Genomic DNA, 20437 nt, shown 5'->3' on the forward strand with positions numbered 1-20437 from the left:
ACCGGGCTGACCTGGGCAGGTGCGGCCGGAGCCCGGTGCGGGCAGGGCTGCGCTGCGCTGCCTCCGCGGGATGCGGGCAGGGTGCCGAGCTGCCCTCCGCACCTCCAGGCTGTTTGGCCTCTGTCACACCCCGGGGTGCGGGCAGCGTGTCCTGCCCGCCGTCCTGCCCTCGGGGTGCAGGCGCTGAGTGTCCTGCCTGTCATCTTCCCGTCCTTCCTGCCTTCCAGGTCGCAGGCAAGACGCCTTTCCCTTTACCCTATTCTCCAAGGTGCAGACAGGATGACCTGCCTGTCATTCTGCCCGGCAAGGTGCCCTGCCCGTTATCCTTTCCTGCCCATCATCCTACCTCCCAAGGTGTTGGCAGTGTCCTGTATGTCACTGTTTTCTCCAGGGTGTCCTGTTCATCATCCTGCCTGCAAAGGTGCGGGTAGGATGCCCTCCCCATCCATCAATACATCTAAACCCAGGGTGCTCCAGGTCCCCTTGTAAAGCCACCCCAGTCTCCGGGAATGATGCTGAGCGTGAGCCTGTTGCAATGCCCATGGGACACTTTCCCAGCTCCCGGGCTTGGGATGTCACCTCGGCAAACCCGGTGGCACCTGGGGAGGGGCTGCAGGACACAGCCAGCCTTGGTTACCGGCTGCAGGAATGCACAGCCACACCAGGACCCAGCAGTAGCCAAGAAATTAGGGAAAACCACATAAATTTTGCCAGGTGAGAGCAGAACCCAGAGCAACCATCGCTGTCAGGGCCATCCTGCTGCCATTATCAGTGCGTGATCCTGCGGTGCTGCCGGGAACTGGGAGGCCCTGTGGCACGGTTGTGCAAAAAAAAAAAAAAAAAAAAGCCCAACCCAAGCCGGGAGTTTCCCCGCGGTTTTCCCGTCTTTGTCTCCATTGCGGGGAAAAGAGCTTAATTAACGTCTGCAGAGAGCAGGGAAAGCTCGGTGTAATTGCTAGGTATGGTTATCGGTGGAGCGGAGGGTGCTCAGCAGGGTGGGAGGGACAGGCTCAGCCCACCTTCTTTGTATAAAATGAGGCATATCCGAGGCGGGCTGGCTTCCCAGGCAGGGAGCTGCCTCCCGGGAGAGCTGGGGCGGCTGTCGGGCAGCTCCACGTGCTCGCTGAGACCAGGCAGTGCCTTCAGCACCTTCGAGGTCCCCTCCTCGCTGTAAACGGTGCCCATCGCTCACCCTGGCACCTGTTCCACGTGTGCGAAGGTGCCACAATGTCCATTTTCTGTATCCAGAAAGGACAGTTTTGCTTCTCCAGGAAAGGGATGAGGGTGAGGGGAGATAGGGAGTTTGGCCATGATGGATTAGACAGGGGCAGGGAGAGCAGGCAGCTTCAGGCTGGGTGAGGAACAAACCCCTGAAATTATGCAATATAAAGGCACCCACTGTTGTTATTTTCAGGCTCTGCTTAGCAGAGCAGGCCAAGGGATGGACTTGAAAAGAGCAGCAAATGTTAAGCAGATGCTGAGGAGTGCTTTGTTTCACAGGCAGAGCTGTGCTGGGAAAGGCAGGAGGAGGAGGAGGAGGAAGAGCAACAGGGGCAGTGGTGCTGCCTTCCTCCATGTGCTCACAGGAGAACATCACATCCCCTCTTGCACTGTGGCCTTGTTGCAGAGGTGGGTTGTGGATGAGAGCTCATCCCTGCAAACCAGCACGATGCTGTGGAGGCGCCACATGGTGATTCCCCAGTGCTCTGGCCCCTGGTCACTGCTCCACTGTCCCCACTGTTCCCACCACTCGAGGCAGGAGGAGGCCAAGGAGCAGCACCCAGGCACACACTGCAGCTGTAGATGCTGGAGAAGGTGCTTGGCAGCAGGGATGAAACAGTCCAAGCCATTGAGCATGTAAATTAAATTGATACGGACCCCAGGAAGAGGTGATGAGGGAAAAAACAATTACATAGCCTGTATCAGCGAGGTGCTGCCACCCTCCATGCAGTCCTGATATTGCTTCCCAGCCTCTTGTGCTGAGCAGATCTCCCTGGAGCTGGCCTGTGCCTGCCAGGATGCAGCCAGCACAGTGACCTCCACCCCAACCCAGCAGCAATTTGGGTATCCCCCTACAAGGGTCAGTTCTGGCTTGTATCCCACCTGGCCAAGAGTTTAAAACTCCACAAATGTAAAAACCACCCTTTAAGGAAAGGCAGGAAATAATCTGGTTTTGTGGATGCAGATCCTATTGGGATGTTGGGACCTGGAGCTGGGACAATGCTCCTTGCCCAGAATGGGCCGGGCTCATGGGGCATTTACACTTTAAAAAGTAACTTAAAAGCACATTTTAGAATCACAATTAGACACCTTCCACTACACCAGGCTGCTCCAAGCCCTGTCCAGCCTGGCCTTGAACACTTCCAGGAATGGGGCAGCCACAGCTTCTCTGGGCAGCCTGTGGCAGTGTCTGATCCATGGGCTGCAGCAGCACCCTTCAGACCCTTATGTCTGTTAGAATGAAATGTATGCTGGGTCTGCAGAGCCTCTTGCACATGTCGCTGCTCTGGAGACATCCCAAAAACTCCCACTAATGGCTGTGCAGGGCCAGCATCTCCACTGGTGGGATGGTGAGATGCTTAATGCATGGGACTGGGAGCACTGGGGGCACTGGGAGCACTGGGAGCCCATGTCTGCTGAGCCTTGTGCACCATGCACAGAGACAAGTGAGGGAAAGGGCATGACTGATGCCCAGACCCATGATGGGAGACTCTGCATCCCCTGAATCCCAAGGCATTATCCTGGGATAAAGGATCCCAGCCGGCTGCTGCATCCCCTTTATCCTTGGAGTGGCAGGGGGACAAAGCCCCTTGGAGCAGCCACATGCTCACACATCCACGGGACAGGCTGTGCAGAGGCTGGCCCGGCTGAAAGAGAGTGATTCCCGAACAAAGAGGGATTTGCAGCTGGTTTGTGCTGCAGCATCCGGGGCAGCCCCAGCCTCCTCCCGCTCGCTGCTCCGCAGCCCGGGCCGCTGATTGGAAACCCGAGCCTGCCATCACTCCCGCAGCCAGGAATTATGCTGATGGATTTTTTATTATTTTTCCCCCTCCCTGTGCTTGAATGCACTCAGCAAATATAAGCAAAAGGGAAAAAAAAAATAAAAAAAGAAGAGCGAGAGAAAATCCAAACAGATTCAATTTTAGATATGGCGACAAAGCAAAATGGTTGCAGTGCAAAGAGGGAAGGCTAAGGGGGGAAAAGCTCCTGCCTCAAGGAGGAGCTGGAGCTGTAAAGCTCCCAGCAGCCCTGAGACTGCTTTTTATAACTTACAGGGTTGTGGTGACATGGGGGGCATGTCCCATGGGGACCCATCAGCCCCATAGAGGCAGTGGGAGCTGTGGGGGTGCAGCTGGTGATGAAGTCATGTGGCTTCATCAAATCCTTCCTAGTTTTAGAAAGTGCCTCCTCTGATGGGAAGTGAAGAAGCTAATTTTCGGGGGGGGCTGTGAAGGATTTTCCTGGAGGCCCCAGTAACAGCCTGTGCAAATGTGCTGCCTGGGAATGTCCCAAAACCAAACCCCAAAATTGCCTTTCCAAAAAAGGCCCGAGTGAAATGCTGTGGATGTTCAACTTGGCTTTGCAGCAAATCTACCGGTGCATCCAGGCTGGGGAACAGCTCTGGTCAACCCAAATGATACTTGTTTTGGATCAGTCCTTTATTTTAGTCTTGTTGCCTTCCCTGGGCTGCCTGACTCCCACCACTTGCTGCCTTCCCTCTGGTGCCTTCCAGCCTGTGGATGCTGCCTCCCCCTTACTCCAGCCTTGCCAGGCGGTCCCATGTGCCACCAACTCCAGTGCAAACAGGCAGATCCCTGCTCTGACCCTGCCCAGGTGCTGCCAGCACCTGGCACTGCTGCAAACCTGGGACCCCCCTGGTGGAAGCAGCAGCACTGTAGCTGCATCTGCACCCACCCCTCTTCATCCTTGTCCCAGTAAAAGCTCCACAGCCATACCCACACCTACTTCTCTCCCTCTTTCCTGTCTCTGTGTCATGCCCACAGTCCCTGGGAGTGTTTCTGGCTCTGGGGAAGCAGAGCATTCAGAGGGCATCCAGCAGCTGAGAATGAGGACCAAAAATGAAGGAAGTAATACAGGGGAACAAAATGAAATGAAGCAATTATCCCTGCTCTGATACTTTCTAATTAAGGAAAGTGTCACCCTTATTAAGAGGCCATTAATTCATTGTCATAAGTCACCACCAGTGCAAGCACCAAAAACGTGCCTGGGCCACGGGGATTGAGCAGCTTCCCCTCCTCCTTGCACCACAGGCTCCAGCCCTGAGAGAGAGCGGCTGCTTGGGGCTGCTCATGGATTCCTGCAGGAAATGCCCCGTCCCCACACCCTGGGCTGTGCCTTGGTGTGCTCTGCCACGATGCTCAGCCTCTCCCAAACAGGGATGAGCCCATCCACCTCCACCTGTGACTGCACGCTCTGCCCTGTGGGCTCCAACTGGATTTGTGCAAAGCATGTGCTGAGTTCTCAGCAGAGATCAGCTCTTGGCTGCTCTGGGGGACCAAGCCACCAAAGAGCTGCCCAAAAGTCTCCAGCCCTGCGGTCAAGACCAGCATTTCCTCCTGCATCACCTCCCATTAACAGCCAGCTCTGTCTTGGCAGCCTCTCATTACGTATTCTGCATGGAGGGCCCCACATCAGCTTAATTAACAAGGTAAGAAAAACGGGACCTTTGAGGAAATCTTAATTATATTATCCATCTCACCCTGAGTGGCACCTGATCCATCCCAACACTGTTTTCAAGTTCATTAGCAATAAATCAAGATTGATTAGTCCTGGATGTGCAGCAAGAACATACAGGAGCAGAAGACTTCTGCTGCCATCACTGTGAGACTCTGTGTGTTCCCAAGCCCTGTCTTGTCCTCCAGCACCAGGCAGTGGGATGGGGAGCAGGGCTATGGGATGAGGCAGAGGGAGGTGTGCCAGAGCTGGGGTGTGGCTGCTGGAGCATCCCAGGAGTGGCTGTTTCACTGTGCCCCTGCCACACGCTGGCACCTCACTCTTCCCTGGGATGCTCTGACTTGGGGCAGCACCCAGGCAGCCCTTCCAGGGATGAGGCAGCCACAGCTACTCTGGGCAGCCTGTGCCAGTGCCTCACCACTCTCACAGGGAAGAATTTATTCCTAATATCCAACCTAACCCTGTCTTCTGCTGGCTTAAAGCCATTCCCCCTTTCCTGTCACTTCAGGCTCTTGTTCAAAGTCATTCAGCTCCTTTAGGAACTGAAAGTGGCTCTAAGATCTCACCAGAACCTTCTCTTTTCCAGGTTTATCAACCCCAGATTTCTCAGCCTGTCTTCACTGCAGCAGTGCTCCAGCCCTTGGAGCACCTTTGGGTTCACACTCTGGACTCACTCCAGCAGCTCCACAACCTTCTGATGTTGGGATCCCCAGAGCTCGAGGCAGTGCTGCATGTGGGGTCCCTCCTGAGCAGAGAAGGGGAGGACAAACCCCCCCTCTCTGCTGCCATGGTGCTGGGGATGCAGCCCAGGGCAGGGCTGGCTTACTGGGCTGCCAGCACTTGTTGCTCATGTCAAACTTCCCTTGGGGTGGTTTGTAATCCTCCCTGTGCACTGGTGGGATGACAGGTCCTAATTAGATGGAGAATGCAAACCACTGAGGGCAGGCATTCCAATTTGAACCAGCTGCACCTCAGCAGAGCCAGTGGTAGGCACTGCCACCCCTGTGCCCAGCACACCGTGTCCTCCCACTCTGCTCAGCCAGGACAGCACAGGCTGGGAATTCCAGCACCCACTGTGAATTTCAGGGTTGGAGGGATGGGGAGCATTCCCTGCATCAGAGCCACAATCAGCAGTGCTTCAGAGCTGGAGGTGTTTACATCATCAAGCTCAGTAATTACTCAGACAAATTTGCATGCATTTTCTATGGGCATTTCTGCTGGCTTTTTTATTTTCTGCTTGAAAACCTTGCTGGAATCTGCAAACTGCCTCTGCCACTGGGAGGGAGTTGCTGGATTGTTCCTTTCTAAGAAGGTGCTGAACATAACTCCTGATGCTGGTGACACATTGGTTCTCTTATTCAAAAGATTTTCCACCAAATAAAATGGCAAAAAAAAAATTATCAGAGCCAGGAGTTGTGTGGCCATTTCTTGTCCCTGTGCCCCAGTGCTGCTGCCTGTATCCTCCTGCCTGCTGCAGGGGACTGACTGATGCTTGCTGGTGTTTTCTGTTTACTTTAATTGTTGTCTGGTTTTAATATTGCATGAATTGATTCATCTGTGTTTCATTGTCGGCCCTGTTTGTTTTGGGGCAGTGCCTGGAATATCACTGGCAGATAAGTGCTGGACAAATAGAAGGTATTTTTCTTGCTCAGCCAAAGATGAGGAGTGACCAAGCTGTGCCTCAATCTGAGAGGATCCTGAGCAGCATCTGCCCCCAGTTCTCAGGGTCCTGGTGCAATACTCACCACCAAATTCTCACCCATGAGGAGGACTGTCCTTCCTTGGATCCACCATGCAGATGCATTTTGCTGTATGCCCAGAGCTACTGAAGTCAAAACCATGTCGGGGCTGTCCTGGATGCATCCCTGCTGCCTTGGGCAGAGTCCTGGGTGCCCCTTGGACAAGCCATGGGCATTAGGTGGCACCAGACACTGCCAGAGCAGTAGTTCAGACCCAGCCTGCCAAGATGCTCTGCTCTCACTATCACCACCCTCATCAGAACAAAGACACAGAGCAGGGGACTGGGAGCAGGGCAGCATCATCCTGCCAGCCCTGGGAACATTTTTTCACACTGCTCCTCTACCTCATCTTGTGCTGGTGGGTCTCAGAGATACCTGAGCCCTATGGCTGGGGCTCTGGCTGAGTGCAATTGGTCGGGTGTCTGCTTTCTTTCACGCTGAGGAGCTGGAGAGAGCCAGAGCATCCTCAGGATCACAGCAAGGGGCAGCCAGGCTTTGGGGCAGGATCTGGGGGGAACCCTGCCTTTTCCAGAGGGTCTAGGGCAGCCCCAGCACTGTTCTGTGCACCCCAGCTGCATTCCAAGCCACATCTCCATCAGCTTACTGCATGAGCCCAGCCGGAGCCTGGAGAAGGCATTTCTCCCCGTGCAGCTCCCAGGCTCTGGAGAGAAGCTCAGCGTCTCCCTCTAACGATGTGCACACACCTGCAGCCGTGATCTGCTCTTTGGGCTCCTGGCCCCTCGTCACCCTGCAGCTCCCCGTGCCTCCCCACAGCTCCCACTGCCCCACCAGGACAGCAACAAACCTCACCACGGGAAGATGGGCTTTTCCCTGGCTTCTTTTTCCTTTTCTTTAACTCAGTAAATTCTCCCAGCTCTGTTGCTCATGAGTCTCCGGCGAGGTGAGAAGAGCAAATTTTGCTGCATATCAGAAAAGGTCAGTATGGAATGAGGAGGAAATTCTAATTCCTGTATTCTGGGGTACACACAGCAAAACCCTGGAGCTGCTTCCCTGCAGACAGAGCTGAGGGTCACAGACTCCTGACTCGCAGGCAGAGAGGGAAGATGTTCAGCCTAGCATGGAGGGATTTAGGGCTGTAGACATCTCCTGAGCATCCCCAGGAAGGACTGGAGTGACCAAACTCACAGGTTCAGGTGTGGGAAGAGTCAGAAGAGCAGTGAGTTAAAATAACAGTCTCTAATTTATTACCAGCACAGAAGCAGGCAGGAGGATGCCCAGCCAGGGAGCACCGTGACCTGCCTCCACATCCCAGTGCCCCAGGGGGTTTGGGGTGCTGCTGTTTTTGGACCCCCATGACCCACAGCCCTACCCTCATCACTTGAGGTGGAATGTGGGGAGGTGACAGCATCTGCCCTGGCCAAAAATCCTGATTTACACATGGATTTTCCTTATCTGCCCACAGGGGCATTCTGTAGCTCTGTATGGGAGAGTTTGGGAGATGGGGACCTGACAGCAAACACATTTACTGTAATGATGGTGAAGGTCATCAGGAAGGTGCCTGGCTTTGGTGGCACCATCGCCAGCTCTTGGCAGGAGGTCAGGACAGGAACCTGCCAATGTCTGGATGAGCAGAGCTCTGCAGAGCTGGTGGGAGCATGGAGCAGAGCAGGACCGGGCATGGGAGCAGGGGAGCACCTGGCACCCAGTGTTCCCCCAGCCCCACAACCCCACAGCAGCACCTCTGCCTGCTGCCCCCAGCCCTGCACGGGCTCCCCTGCCTGCCTGTGGATGAAGGATGAGCTCTTGGCACAGCTTCCTCCCGGCCATGGCACCCTCCTGGTGCATCCAACCTGCTTTTACTTGCAGATTTTCCAGCTCTGATGACTCAGCTCCCTTTTTAACTCACCAAGTGGAGCTGGCTGCTGGGGTCTTGGCCCCGCTTTGAATTTTTTGGCTGGTTGTATCATCGTATTTGCGACCGATAACGTCACCTCCCTGGCCACTGGAAGGCAGCCCAGTCTGATGAGGAAACCAAAGCTGCCTAAATAAGCTCCGAGGCATGGACACGAGTTGCTGGGTGCTGGGATGTTGCCCAAGTGCATAATGCTTCAGTGTCCTGCACATGGCTCCGAGCTGTCCCTGGAATCACTGCATTGCCTTTCTCCACAGTGCTGAGCCCTGCCTTTTGCCATCTCCTTTTTTCCATCTCTTTCCCTGTGAACTGTCAGGCTCAGGTGGATGGAAGTTCATCATCTGTCCCAGCAGCTGGTTTGCTGATTTTCCTCCAGCCAAGAGCCATGTCTGCTGGAAGAAACCTTCCATCCCTGCACAGGAATGTGTTCCTTTAAAAGAAAGAGAAGGAAGAAGCAGGAGAGGAGCCCTGGAGTGTCTGGGAAGCTGTCTCTTCTTATTCCAAGCGTGTGGCTCAGGTCTCGTATCGGCGATGCACAGCCCATCCCAGCAGAGCTCGGTTCACAGTGTTGGTGCAATCTGCCAAACAGACGGATCAGCTAGGAGACATTTCCAAAAGAAGCTGGAACAAGGTGGGAGAGGAAGGAATAAACAGCCTGCAGGGTGGCACGTCGCAGCTCACCCACTACCATCCCCAGAGAATCTCCTCCCTTCCATGCAGAGAGCCACTGATGGATTTTGGGCTGCGTGTGGCAGCCTGTCCCTGTGCATCACAACTCTCCCCTGTGCTCCCTGAACGGCCCCACAACCCATCCCTGTGTGCCACTGATGGATTTTGGGCTGCGTGTGGCAGCCTGTCCCTGTGCATCACAACTCCCCCCTGTACTCCCTGAACGGCCCCACAACCCATCCCTGTGTGCCCCAGCCAGCTGTGGGCTGCCCCGTAGGCCCTACCTTGGCTGAGCAGCTGCAGGTTCCGCACCTCCTCGCGCACCTGGAGCTGCAGGACCTGCTGCAGGAGCTCCTGGCGCTGCGCCTCCAGCGCGATCCCCATGCGCTGCAGCTTCTCCCCGTTCAGCCGCAGCAGCGCCCGGCCTGCAGACACGGGATGGCTCAGTGCCCCACCAGCACAAAGAGTGGGGCATGAGCCCAGGAAAGGGCAGCACAAAGGGGAACCCATCAGCATGGAGGAAGGAGGAGGGACCGCTCTCTCACTGCCTGCAGTAGTGCGTGGAGGGATGGGATGAGGGGGAATGACTGGCAGAGGATAGGGTTAAACTGGATGCTGGGAAGAAATTCATCCCTGTGAGGGTGGAGAGGCTCTGGCACACATTACCCAGAGAAGCTGCGGCTGCCCCACTCCTGGAAGTGTCCAAGACCAGGCTGGACAAGGCTTAGAGAAACCTGTTCTAGCAGAGGCTGTCCCTGCCCATGGCAAGGGTGTGGAATGAGATGAGCTTTCAGGTCCCTTCCATTCTGGTTTGTGACCTCCCTTTCAGAGAGCGCCGGGTGGCAGCTCATGTCCCCAGCCTCTGCCAGGTATCAGCAGCACAATCCTGCAACCCATCCCCGCAGGCAGCAGCTTTTTATTCTCTGCTCCACCTCCCAGATGAGGAGATGTTTTCTGAGCACAGAGTCCCCACACAGGGCTGCTCATCCCGGGGCAATGAATGGCGGTGCCCATCACAACGCATTAGTGCTCCAGTCCCCACCGAGCCACTTCCCTCCAGTCTGGGGCTATTACAGGAGGGATTTTAAACCAGCTTTTGTCCTTGCTTTACAGCATACACTCACTAATGCTGCCTTTGTTGCCTGAGCAAGGGCTGGCTGAGCTTTTGCATTAGGATTTCTCATCCCCCCCAGGCAGCTCCTGCCCCCACTTCCCTGCCACCGTCCCCTGGCCCTGGCAGAGCTCAGTCTGGCCTTGCACACATTGAAGTCGGACTGGAATGATGCTCTTACACAGAGGTCAAAGCCACTGTCCACAGGGAGCAAAGGGGAGGGAGCAGATCCTAGAGGTGAGTCTGCTTGAAGGACTTGACTGGGAGTTGGATTTGGACCTGGACCAAGACCTTTGAAACTTGGACTCCAACTGGGCAGAGATTTTTCTCTTATGCAAAAATTTTCAGTATTGAAAAAGCTTTTATAATAGTATTATTATATTAAGCTAGGTGATGAGAAGACTCTTCCCTGTCTCATAAACCAATTTAATCATTCTAAAGAACCTCCAGCCTGTCCTGGAGCTCACCCTGGTGGCAGATGCCTCCTGCCCAGCCTGGGTCAGTGTCACTGTGTCCCCTGCTCTCACCCTGGCTGCATCTCATGGGGAGAGGGGATAGAAATGAAGGGTACATCCATCTTATGAACCACCAAGGTCCCAACAGCCTTTCCCAGGAGCACACTCTCTGCACAGTCCAGAGGACACTCTGTACCTGTGATGGCATGGTGGGAGAACGCCTCCACGTAGATGAGATAGTTGTGTGGGCAGTGCTTCTTCAGCCATTTGCACACATCCTGCTGGGTCCACAGCACCACTGGCTTGACCAGGCTGCCCAGCGTGGGGCTGGTGTGGTAGATGCCATAATGGTCACAGCCACGGACCTGAGGGGAGTGGGAGGGGAGAGTGTTAGTGGGATTCAACCCTGGGAGGAGGAAAACAGAAATCAGTCCATGGGGATGGGGGAGATGCTGGTTGGCTGCACAGGATTGTGGTGACTCTGCAGACTTTGGCTCCACACCCTCTGGAGTCTCTGGGCTCACCCTGAAATCAGAGGAACCAGTAAAGGGGGCACGGAGAGTGGGGATGGGAGGTTGAGTTGGTTGTTCTGCCATGTATAGACCCAACACTTTAAACTTCCCAGCCCTCCTGCTGCAGACAAGAGACCCAACTCCCCTCCCCTATGCATCTCCCAGCCCAGCAGAGCATTGCACAGGCTCAGGAGATGTCCTGGGGTCCTCAGGGTCCCCACCTCACCAGGCAGAGATGGGCATTTGCTGGAAGCTCTCAGTGGGGATGAAGCCAGTGGGATCCTGGAGGAGAGTAGGAACTGGTGCAAAGCCATTCCCACCAGATGTTGGTGCTGGTGCAAACTCATCCCCACCAGAATTCCCCGGGAAAGCAGCCAGCAGCCAGCTGGTGCCCTGGAGTAGGAAGGACTCTCCCTGTCAACCTCCTTCAACCCTGAGCTGACTGGTCACAACAAGGTCCTGCAGCCTTGCAGGTGTCCAAGGCCACCTCTCAATCCTGCAGCTGTTCCTGGGGTGCTGCTATGCTCAGAGACACCCAGGATAAAGCAGGGCCACAGTCCCCAGCACCCCAGTGTGCCCTGGCCACCTCCACCACCTGCTGAGCTATGCCACTCACAGTACCAAGCTATGCCCACAGGGAGAGGGGGCTTCTCTGACAGCATCCTTCTGCCCCACCTTCCCTTCCTCCAGCTGTCTGCTGCACTGGCCAGTCTCACCCTGAGCCACCCAGTCTCACCCTGAGCCACTTGGCAGCTCCATTTTCTCTCCCCCATCACAGCTACTCTGGCCTCACAAGGTTGTTGCAGCCTGGACTTATCTGACACAGAGCAAATCACTCATCTTGAGCTGTGGCTGCACAGGGAGCAGGCCTGCCTCTCCTAGGGAATCTTCCATGTTGAGCTGTGGCTGCACAGGGAGCAGGCCTGCCTCTCCTAGGGAATCTTCCAGGTTGAGCTGTGGCTGCACAGGGAGCAGGCCTACCTCTCCTAGGGAATCTTCCAGGTTGAGCTGTGGCTGCACAGGGAGCAAGCCTGCTTCTCCTAGGGAATCTTCCAGGTTGGCTGGGAAATGGGGCTGGAGGATGCAGGAATCTCCCTTTCCCTGCTTTTAGCACCCAGGAGAGATTGGTGAGCTCTCCACTGCTGGTGATGTTGAGACTCCATCCTTGAGCAGCACCAGCAAACATCACTGCTCCAAAGCTTGTGCCCAAGCTGCTGGGACTGTCCTGGGCTGGACCACAGCAAATTGGGGTGGAAAAGGCGTCCCTGCTTCCCACAGCACAAGGGGACTGGACTGCCAGGGCTCACCCATGCCCCAGGCACGGCAAGGACAGGGCAGGAACAGCAGCTGATGCTCAACACACGGACACGGCAAAGGTCGGCAGCGTGTGGCCCACGGTGTGCCAACACCGACCTCTGCCGTGAACGCTGGCTAATTAAGCATGTCTAATAGAGGAGCAGGATAATTAGTGTAAGAGGGACTCCAGACATCCTGCAGTCACTGAAACTAATGACACATTCCTGAGAGATGCTGCAGAGGAGGCAGTGGAGGGCAGCTGGGCTGGGTGTGCTCCCTGCCCCGTGCCGGGCACTGCCATGAGCATGGCCAGCCTGGTGGGGCTGCTGCCTGTGCCCAGGGGAGCCTTTGAGCTTGGAAAAGAACTGTTCCTCAAGCAGGTCTCGTTGGGAACATCCAAGCAAGAGGGAATAAGGCAAAGTTGGGAGTCTGTGCGTTAATAAGCAAGGAGTCCGTTTCCAAAGCAGATGGAAAATCCAATAGACATGGCACAGGATTCCGTTTCTGAGCCAAACCCTCACCTTTGGGGGACACCCCGGCTGCTGCCCGGCTCCAGCAGACGCATCCCGGGAGTCGCCTGCCTGCGGGAGCAGCCCCAGCCCAGCGCCAGCTGCGCGGCTCCTTCACACTCGGCTGAGCGCGCCCGAGAGTGTGCCGTGGGGAGGAGGAGGAGGAGGAGGAGGCGGCGATTTGCTCTGGATTCACTAACGAGCGATGATGAGAAGCGGAGGGGCTGGGGGGAATAACAACCAGCTTCCCGGGAGCTTACCGCGGGCTTCCCACAGCTATTATCCAAGTAACCCTCCGAGGCACGGGGGAAGAGGTGACAAACAACCGGCAATTTCCCTGGGCACGCACACGGCTGCACGCACAGCCCTGCGCCGGCACCGTCCCAGCATCCCAAACCCCCGCTGCCTGCTCGGCGTGCATTCCCCCTCCCCACGGAGGGTCCCCAAGTGAGCCCCTGCACTCCCCAGAGGGGCAGGGGAGGTGTAAAGGGATCATGGGTTTGTTTTCCAGCCGGCTGAGCCGCGCTGTCTCTCCGATAAACTCTCAGCCGTGAATATCGAGCGCCGGTGTGGAGGAGAGCAGGCAGGAAGGCTGGGAGGCTGCTCTGGCAGGAAGGCAGGAGGTGGCAGGGGGAACCGGGGGCACTGCGAGGAGCAACTTGCATCACTTCCCTTCACTCCGGCATTTTCCTTTGCTTATGGCAAATTAAAAGCCTTTCACTAAATCCTCCTGGGCAGCACATAGAGGTGGAGGAGGGAGAATCATGATAAGCCACAGCTGGAGGGTGGCTGGTGTGTCCCCATGCAGGAGCCACCTGGAGGTGATGAGACAGTGCCACCAGCACATGGGACATTGTCTGCCCTGGAGCTGCTGCTCCTGAGAGCATCACAACCATATGCATCCCTGTGGGGTCCCTGCTCCCTTCTGAAGCCAAAGCAGACCTGTGATACAAAAGCATCTCCATGCTGGCAGCTGGAAGCCAGGCAGTTGGATTTCCCCTCTTTTCTTTCCAGCATTCACTGTCTGGATGTGCCACTCTGAACCTGACTCCCAGGGTGTTATGGAGGAGCTGGGAAGCACCAGGAGCCACCTGCAGGGCTGATATTCCTTCCTCTGTCTGTGCAGCAGTGAATGGAGGAAAACCTTTGGCTCACAGCCTCCACAGTACAATAAAGTTTCAAATTTCAGGAAGACAATGGTCCAAACCTGGCTAAGAGACACACACAAGCGATTTTAAGGTATTATAAGGAATTTGGTTGTGGCATATTTAATGCAAAATGGTTTTAAGTCCCATCTGCAGGTGGGAGGGCAGGTAATGCACAGAGGGGAGCTGACACAGAGAGCTCACCCCCGCACAGCACGAGGCCTGATGGAAACACATGATGATGTTTACATGTCACTATAACTAAACACCCAGCAACCACGAGAACTTCCAGCAAAACAAGACCTGAAGGCCTGATCCCGCAGGGAAAGAGGGGATGCTCCTGCAGGGGGTCTGGCACACACTGTGCTCCCTGGGCACGCCTGGGGTGGCTGTGGGTACCTGCAGGGGGTGTGGCACACACTGTGCTCCCTGGGCACACCTGTGGGGTCTGGGGTACCTGCAGGGGGTGTGGCACACACTGTGCTCCCTGGGCATGCCCGGGGTGGCTGTGGGTACCTGCAGGGGGTCTGGGGTACCTGCAGGGGGTGTGGCACACACTGTGCTCCCTGGGCACACCTGTGGGGTCTGGGGTACCTGCAGGGAGTCTGGCACACACTGTGCTCCCTGGGCACGCCCATGGGGTCTGGGGTACCTGCAGGGGGTCTGGCACACACTGTGCTCCCTGGGCACGCCCTTAGGGTCTGGGGTACCTGCAGGGGGTCTGGCACACACTGTGCTCCCTGGGCACACCTGTGGGGTCTGGGTACCTGCAGGGGGTCTGGCACACACTGTGTTCCCTGGGCACGCCCGGGGTGGCTGTGGTACCTGCGAGCCCTCAGTGCCCGGCTGCCGCAGGAGTTTGACGGTGCGCCCGGTGCCGTCGGGGCGCTGGCTGCGGCCGTCGTGCCAGGTGAGGCTGCTGCCCGCGGCGTGCTGCAGGCGGTAGCTGAGGTTCTCGGCCGACACCGTGTGCTCCAGGAGGCTGCGGCAGAAGCTGAAGTGAGCAGAGGCGGCAGCGGCGGCTGCAGAGGGAAGGGGGGTGAGAGATGGCCATGGTGCCCATCCACCCCATGCCGGGGCACACAAAAGTGCCTTTTCTACCCTTTTTCTACTCAGGCTGTGGGCCCTTCTCTCCAAAATCTCCCCGTTCCTGCCTTCCTTCCCCATTGCCAAGAAGGAAATCCACCAGCCCAGGAGCCGCCAGCTGGCGCTGGGATCCAGCAGGCACCCGACAAGATGTTTGCCCACACAAACCCCTCACGAGCGACGTTTGTTTTGACACCTGCCAGCCGAGCAGACGCAGGACCTGCAGCTGATCCCCAACACGTGGTGAGAACCTCCTGCTTGTCACTGCCACCCTGCTGGGACAGGGACCGGGAGGAGGCCCAGGGCAGCTGCTTCCCATGGTCCAGGCTGACAGCAAACAGCCACCACCGAGGGAAGGGGAGTGGAGAAACCCTCCCTGGGCAGCCTGGTGGAGAAGGGAATGCAGGCTGGTCCCCCAGCACAGGCCATGGGTGCCTGGGGACAGCTACTGTGCACTCCAGTGATGGCCAAACACACACCAGCCCTTCAATAATGACCACGAAGAGACATTTACCCACAACGAGTGCTTTTTGTTCCTTATTCACAGAATCATAGGATATCCTGAGTTAGAAGGGACCCACAAAGGTCATCAAAGTCCAATTCCTTGTGTTTTAACAAGCTGGGGGTGTTGGGGTTACAATGAGGCTGCAAAGCTTTCCTTTGAGGGGGGCTGAAGGGACCCAGCTGCCACAGGAGGAGGGTGAGTGGGTATTAGGGGCTCACGCTCTGTCTGCTCCGGATAAAAGCCAGACAGCTTGACATAAGCAGCTCTGATCTGCAGAAGCAAAGATTGGAGCATCCCCCAGCTCACCTGCTCCCACCACGGGGAGCCAGGCAAGTCATGAACCACCTCAAAGAGCAGAGCAGCACCCAAAGGTGACTCACTTCCAGGACAAACCACCCTGGGGGAGCAGGAGGGCTGGAGAAATCCTGATGCAGCTCATTTTCCTAATTAGCAGGTTTTAAGAGGGAAGAGGTTTCAAAGAGACCATTCAAGTACACCTTTATGCAACAGGAGAACAACTGGCCAAAAAAAGTCAACATAGAGCAAAAAAGGGTTGTCCCAGGATACCCAGACCACATCACCCAGTGTTGTTTCTTAAACACACCCAGCAGGAAGCATTGCCATGGGGAAACTGAGGCAGGGAACCTGTGTGATGGCTGGGGAAGTGATTTGAGAGAAAACAAGGTAGAGGGAGATGCATGGAGAGGCTCAGTGGGGAACAGAGGCAGGACTGGTAGGGGTGGTCTCTGCACCTGTCCTGAGTGACTTCCAACAGTCTCAGACACCCTGGGCCTGTTGGGTGAGGACCAGAGTGGGCTGTGCTCCATCCAGCCAAGGATGGCTGAGATGCCACCATCCTGTCCCTATCACCCTGAGCACGGCAGCTCTGCTGGGATACCACTGAGCTGGAACCTGCCCATCCCACTGGGTGCTGTGGCACATAGAACCCTGGCAGGTCTGGAGGGGCTGCTGCCAGAGTTGTGTCCTTCAGCTGTGCCAGGGCTTCCCCAGGACTTGCTACAGAGGGATCTGGCCATCAGCAGGACCCAAATCCGTAGGGAGGTATGGAGCAGCTGCCTCCAGCAGCAGGACATGGGCATCTCTGCTCCTGCAGCAAACTCTGCTGGAGGCAACACCAGGAGTGGGAGCAGATGGGAAAGAGGGGTGAAAGTGGAAAGGAAAAATGAACCAGGAAGAAAGGCAGCCCCAGGAGCTTTGGGGGCATGGCTGTCCATTGGAGCAGGCAGTGGCTGCCCTGCAGCCCAGAGGCCCTGGCTCCAGCAGCTCCTGCACAGTCTCAGTTTCCCCAGCCCAGCCCTTGCATCCCAACTTTCCAATCAACTGGCAGCACCCGACATGGGACGGTAGGGAGGGTGAGCAGGGCATGTGGGAGCGTTTTGGAGCAAGGAAAGGATGGGGAACGAGGAGCCCCGTGTCAGGACAGCCCTGGGCTGGCTCCACGCAGGGACATGGGGGTGACATCCAGCACGGGCTCTCTTTTCCGTGCCCTGGGAGTAGCCACAGCATCCCCAGCAGCAAGCAGCCGCCCTCCATCCCCTCCGCCCCTCTCCGCTGAGTCGGAGGCTGTGCCCTCCGGCCAGGAACGCTCATGCAGCATCTCCCCCCAGGCCCGCCGGCCCCACAGCCCCCCGGCCATGCCCTGAAGACGCCTCACCTGGCTCGGGTGGTCCCTGCGAGCTGCGGATGGTGGAGACGCAGCAGAGGGATGGCCGGCCCTGCTGCATCTCGGCGGGAGGAGGGATGCGCGTGAGCGCTCGGCACCGCTGTCACGAGTGCGGCTCCATCCCTGCCTCCCCTCATACCTCGTCCACACCTGACTGATTCCCCCGAGCGCCTCCCTCCCGCTGCCTCTGAGCCCCGGCTGCACGCTCATCCCAGCTCCGGGCGGCCAGAGCCGCTCTCACACGGACAGGGGGGGAATGGCACCGACACCCCCTCCCCGCTGCCCCGTGGGCGTTTGATCCGGGCGATGCTCGGGCTTTCCTCCCATGCTCCCGCCTAATCCCGCGGCAGGGCCAGCTGGCACCGGGGTGGGCAGGGAGCCTGGGGGGCTGCTGCAGGGGACACTGCGCCCACCGGGCACCAAAGGGCACAAGCGAGCCGTGGCACGAGTGTGGCAGCACCGGGGGCACCGCTGGCTTAGGGCGGCCGGGTGAAGGAGGAAAGGGAAGAACGAGCGTGGTGAGGAACAGCCTTAAGGGGAAGGGGCTGCAGGGCTCGGTGCGGGCTGCACCTGCTCCCGGCAGAGCTCTGATGGCCATGGTCGTGTTGGGGTCCCGGCCGAAGTGGGGCTCCCACAGAGCAGAGGCTGTGCTGGATCCTGACACGGGAATGCAGGAAGCTCCAGGCTGGCTGAGCCCGAGCTGGAGTGGGGAGGGGAGAGCTCAGCTCAGCTCCCCAAACAGCCACTGTGACCCCACTACTGCAAGTCTCTGCCTGCTGGTCTCGGGTCCCTGTGCCCCTCTGCCTGCCCCCGTGAGTGACACCCCACTGCCTGCTCGCCGCCGGGGAATCGCTGCCGGCTTGTTTCCATGGCTCTTTGATCCATTTTGGGCACCTCTCCAGCCTCGCAGGAGGGGGAGGCCAGGTCCGGGTCACCGCAGGGGGACCAGCAGCGGTGGGACAGGGACAGCCACGGCTCCGTCCCCTCCCCAGGCACGGCGCTGCTCCCGCTCCCATTCCCTCTCCAGACACTTTTATGGCTGGTGAAACGTGAGCTCTGGAGAGGCTCGGAGCAGCAGCAGCTGCTGGTGGGGACAGGGACGGGAAACCTGCTGGGGCTGGGCACCTCGGGGCAGGATGTGGCAGCATTCCCCGGCAAAAGCATTTCCGTGTGGGTGCCGAGCTGCCCCGGGCTGATCACTACCAGCAAAGCGGCGGCCAGGGGACTTCCCGCCGATGCTTCCTGCTCGCAGGTGACCAGGACCTGCCCAGGGGACACGGTGGCAGAGAGCCAAGCTGCAGGAGGAGCAGGCAGGGGCACAGGGGAGCCTGGGCAGGCAGAGACTCCTGTTCTGTCCTCTGCCATCACTTCTCATCACGGCCTCAGGAACATCCCCGTGTCTTTGATGCCATCGTGGCTGTCCCACAGACCTGCCCTGCAGATGGGGCCGTGTCTGCAGGCAGCTGCGGTGGGGGCAGCCAGGCTTCCCGGGGTCAGACAGGCTTCCCGGGATTAATGGCAGAATCTTGAGACAAGCTCCTCAAGGAATGAAATCACTCTTGGCTTGCCTGGCTGCCTGTGTGTGATGACCCTTAAGGGTGGGTCCTCACACGGCATTTGGGAGGGAAAGAGATGTGTAACACCAAATAAAACGAGGGATTTACTTATAATAGGAGGTGGATTTGGGGAGCTGGTCATCTTTCTTGTGATCCTGCAGGCAGGTGAAGGAAGGGTGGATGGGAGCAGAAGTCTCTGAGGACGCCTAGGACTCTCTGAGGACCCAGGGAATTTGCTCAGTTCAGGGAGCAGCTTTGTGAAGAACTCATCCTGCTTTTAGTGGCATGAGCCATGAGCTCAGCTGGCATTGCCATTGCCCTGGTCCCCTCTGCCCCTTCCATGTGGCTTCCCCCTGGTGCAGGAGCCGGTGGAGCCTCCAGGGATGATCACTCCAGTGATGCTCTCTGGAATCCCCCAACACATCCCATCTTTGAAGCTGTGCCTACAGGATGGACCAGGTCCTGTCCTGAGCTATTCCCAAAGATCTGAGGAAGATGAAACCAGACCCAAAGAGGACTGGCACCCCCTCCAGCCTCTCCAGCTTCCCCTGGAGTGTACTTGGCTCAGGCCCTGGGTGTGGTGAGTGTCACCCCAGCGCTTCCCTCTGAATTCTCAGCTTGCAGAGATGAGGTAAGAGCCCCGGCCAGAGCTCAGGCTGGTGGCTGCCCACTGCTGGTGCCTCTCGAGGACAGAGGAGGAAGGGAACAAAAGGCAAATGTCCTTTCTGTCCTCCCTGTGCAGCAGGATGGGTGCCCTGGGCACACGCTGATAGTGTTTGGGGGGAATGTTCATGCCTTTAGGATATCTGTGCTCCTAAGACTGCCAGGGGTACTGCCAGGAGGTCCCTGAACACCCCTTGACTGAGGACTTCTGTAGGGTTGGACAGTGTGAGAGTGTGGGGTGAGGGCAGTGGGCAGGACTCCAGGTTCTCCTGGCAGGTGTGGGAGCCCACAGGCACGGACACCCCTGCCTGCAGTGAGCCCCCTTCCACCTTGACATGCTCTTCCTGGGGGTCCTGCCCTGCTCCAGCACCCCCAGGCCTGCCTGCCCTGTCCTCACACCTGCATCCCTTTGCTCTATCCAAATTTTCCAGCCCATTTCATTGGCACACCACAATTCCAAGGATAGGGCACGGGGACAGCCTCTCCCCGGAATGGGGCAGTAAAGGGGAATGTGGAGGGACTGACTCCCGGGATGGAGAGGACAGCGCTGGGGACGGAGGGCAGGCAGACCCCGGGATGGAGGGGGCAGCGCCGGGGGAGGGACGAAGAGCAGACCCCCGGCACGGAGGGGGCAGCACCGGGGGACGGAGGACGGACAGAGCCCCAGGATGGAGGGGGCAGCATCGGGGGGAGATGGAGGGCGGCCCCCGGGATGGAGTGGACGGCCAGGTCCGTGCCCGCCGCGTTGGCGGCTGAGGGAAGCGCGTCCCGCCGCGCACCTGAGCCCCCCCGCCCGCGCCCGGTACCTTCCATGTCCTTGGGCCGGCCGCAGCTCATCCTCCGGCAGCGGCGCCGCGCTCGGGCGGGGACGGAGCCCCGCGCCCCCCGCGCCGCCGGCGGCACCGGGCGCTCCCGCCCGCCCCGCCCCGGTGTCCGCGC

The 20437-nt window shown here is 57.8% G+C and overlaps 1 protein-coding gene across 5 annotated transcripts; it reads right to left on the minus strand.

The window, feature by feature from the left end:
* Positions 1 to 7616: 7616 nt before the first annotated feature.
* Positions 7617 to 20437, minus strand: SAMD10 (sterile alpha motif domain containing 10). 5 transcript variants are annotated; one of them, XM_077187287.1, is made up of 5 exons: positions 20305 to 20437; positions 14830 to 15026; positions 10739 to 10907; positions 9261 to 9401; positions 7617 to 8885 (listed from the first exon to the last, which is right to left on the minus strand). In XM_077187287.1, exons 1-5 carry the CDS (start codon positions 20333 to 20335, stop codon positions 8821 to 8823), a joined length of 603 nt encoding a protein of 200 aa, XP_077043402.1. In that variant the 5' UTR covers positions 20336 to 20437; the 3' UTR covers positions 7617 to 8820. The 5 variants fall into 5 exon arrangements, with proteins under 5 accessions (XP_077043402.1, XP_077043400.1, XP_054500601.2 ...); XM_077187285.1 differs by lacking the exon at positions 20305 to 20437 and adding an exon at positions 17271 to 20288 and having other exon boundaries at positions 14830 to 14986; XM_054644626.2 differs by lacking the exon at positions 20305 to 20437 and adding an exon at positions 17271 to 20287.

This window comes from Agelaius phoeniceus, chromosome 17, assembly GCF_051311805.1.
Source record: "Agelaius phoeniceus isolate bAgePho1 chromosome 17, bAgePho1.hap1, whole genome shotgun sequence".
NCBI lineage: Eukaryota > Metazoa > Chordata > Aves > Passeriformes > Icteridae > Agelaius > Agelaius phoeniceus.

Excerpts from the sequence above, each read along its gene's own strand:
- SAMD10 (XM_077187284.1), bottom strand. The coding sequence starts at position 15,171 with ATGGGGAAGGAAGGCAGGAACGGGGAGATTTTGGAGAGAAGGGCCCAC. Across the intron at positions 9,402-10,738 it reads CTCCCACCATGCCATCACAG|GCCGGGCGCTGCTGCGGCTG; the intron begins GTACAGAGTGTC and ends CCGTGTCTGCAG. Across the intron at positions 8,886-9,260 it reads CCTGCAGCTGCTCAGCCAAG|ATTGCACCAACACTGTGAAC; the intron begins GTAGGGCCTACG and ends TCTGTTTGGCAG.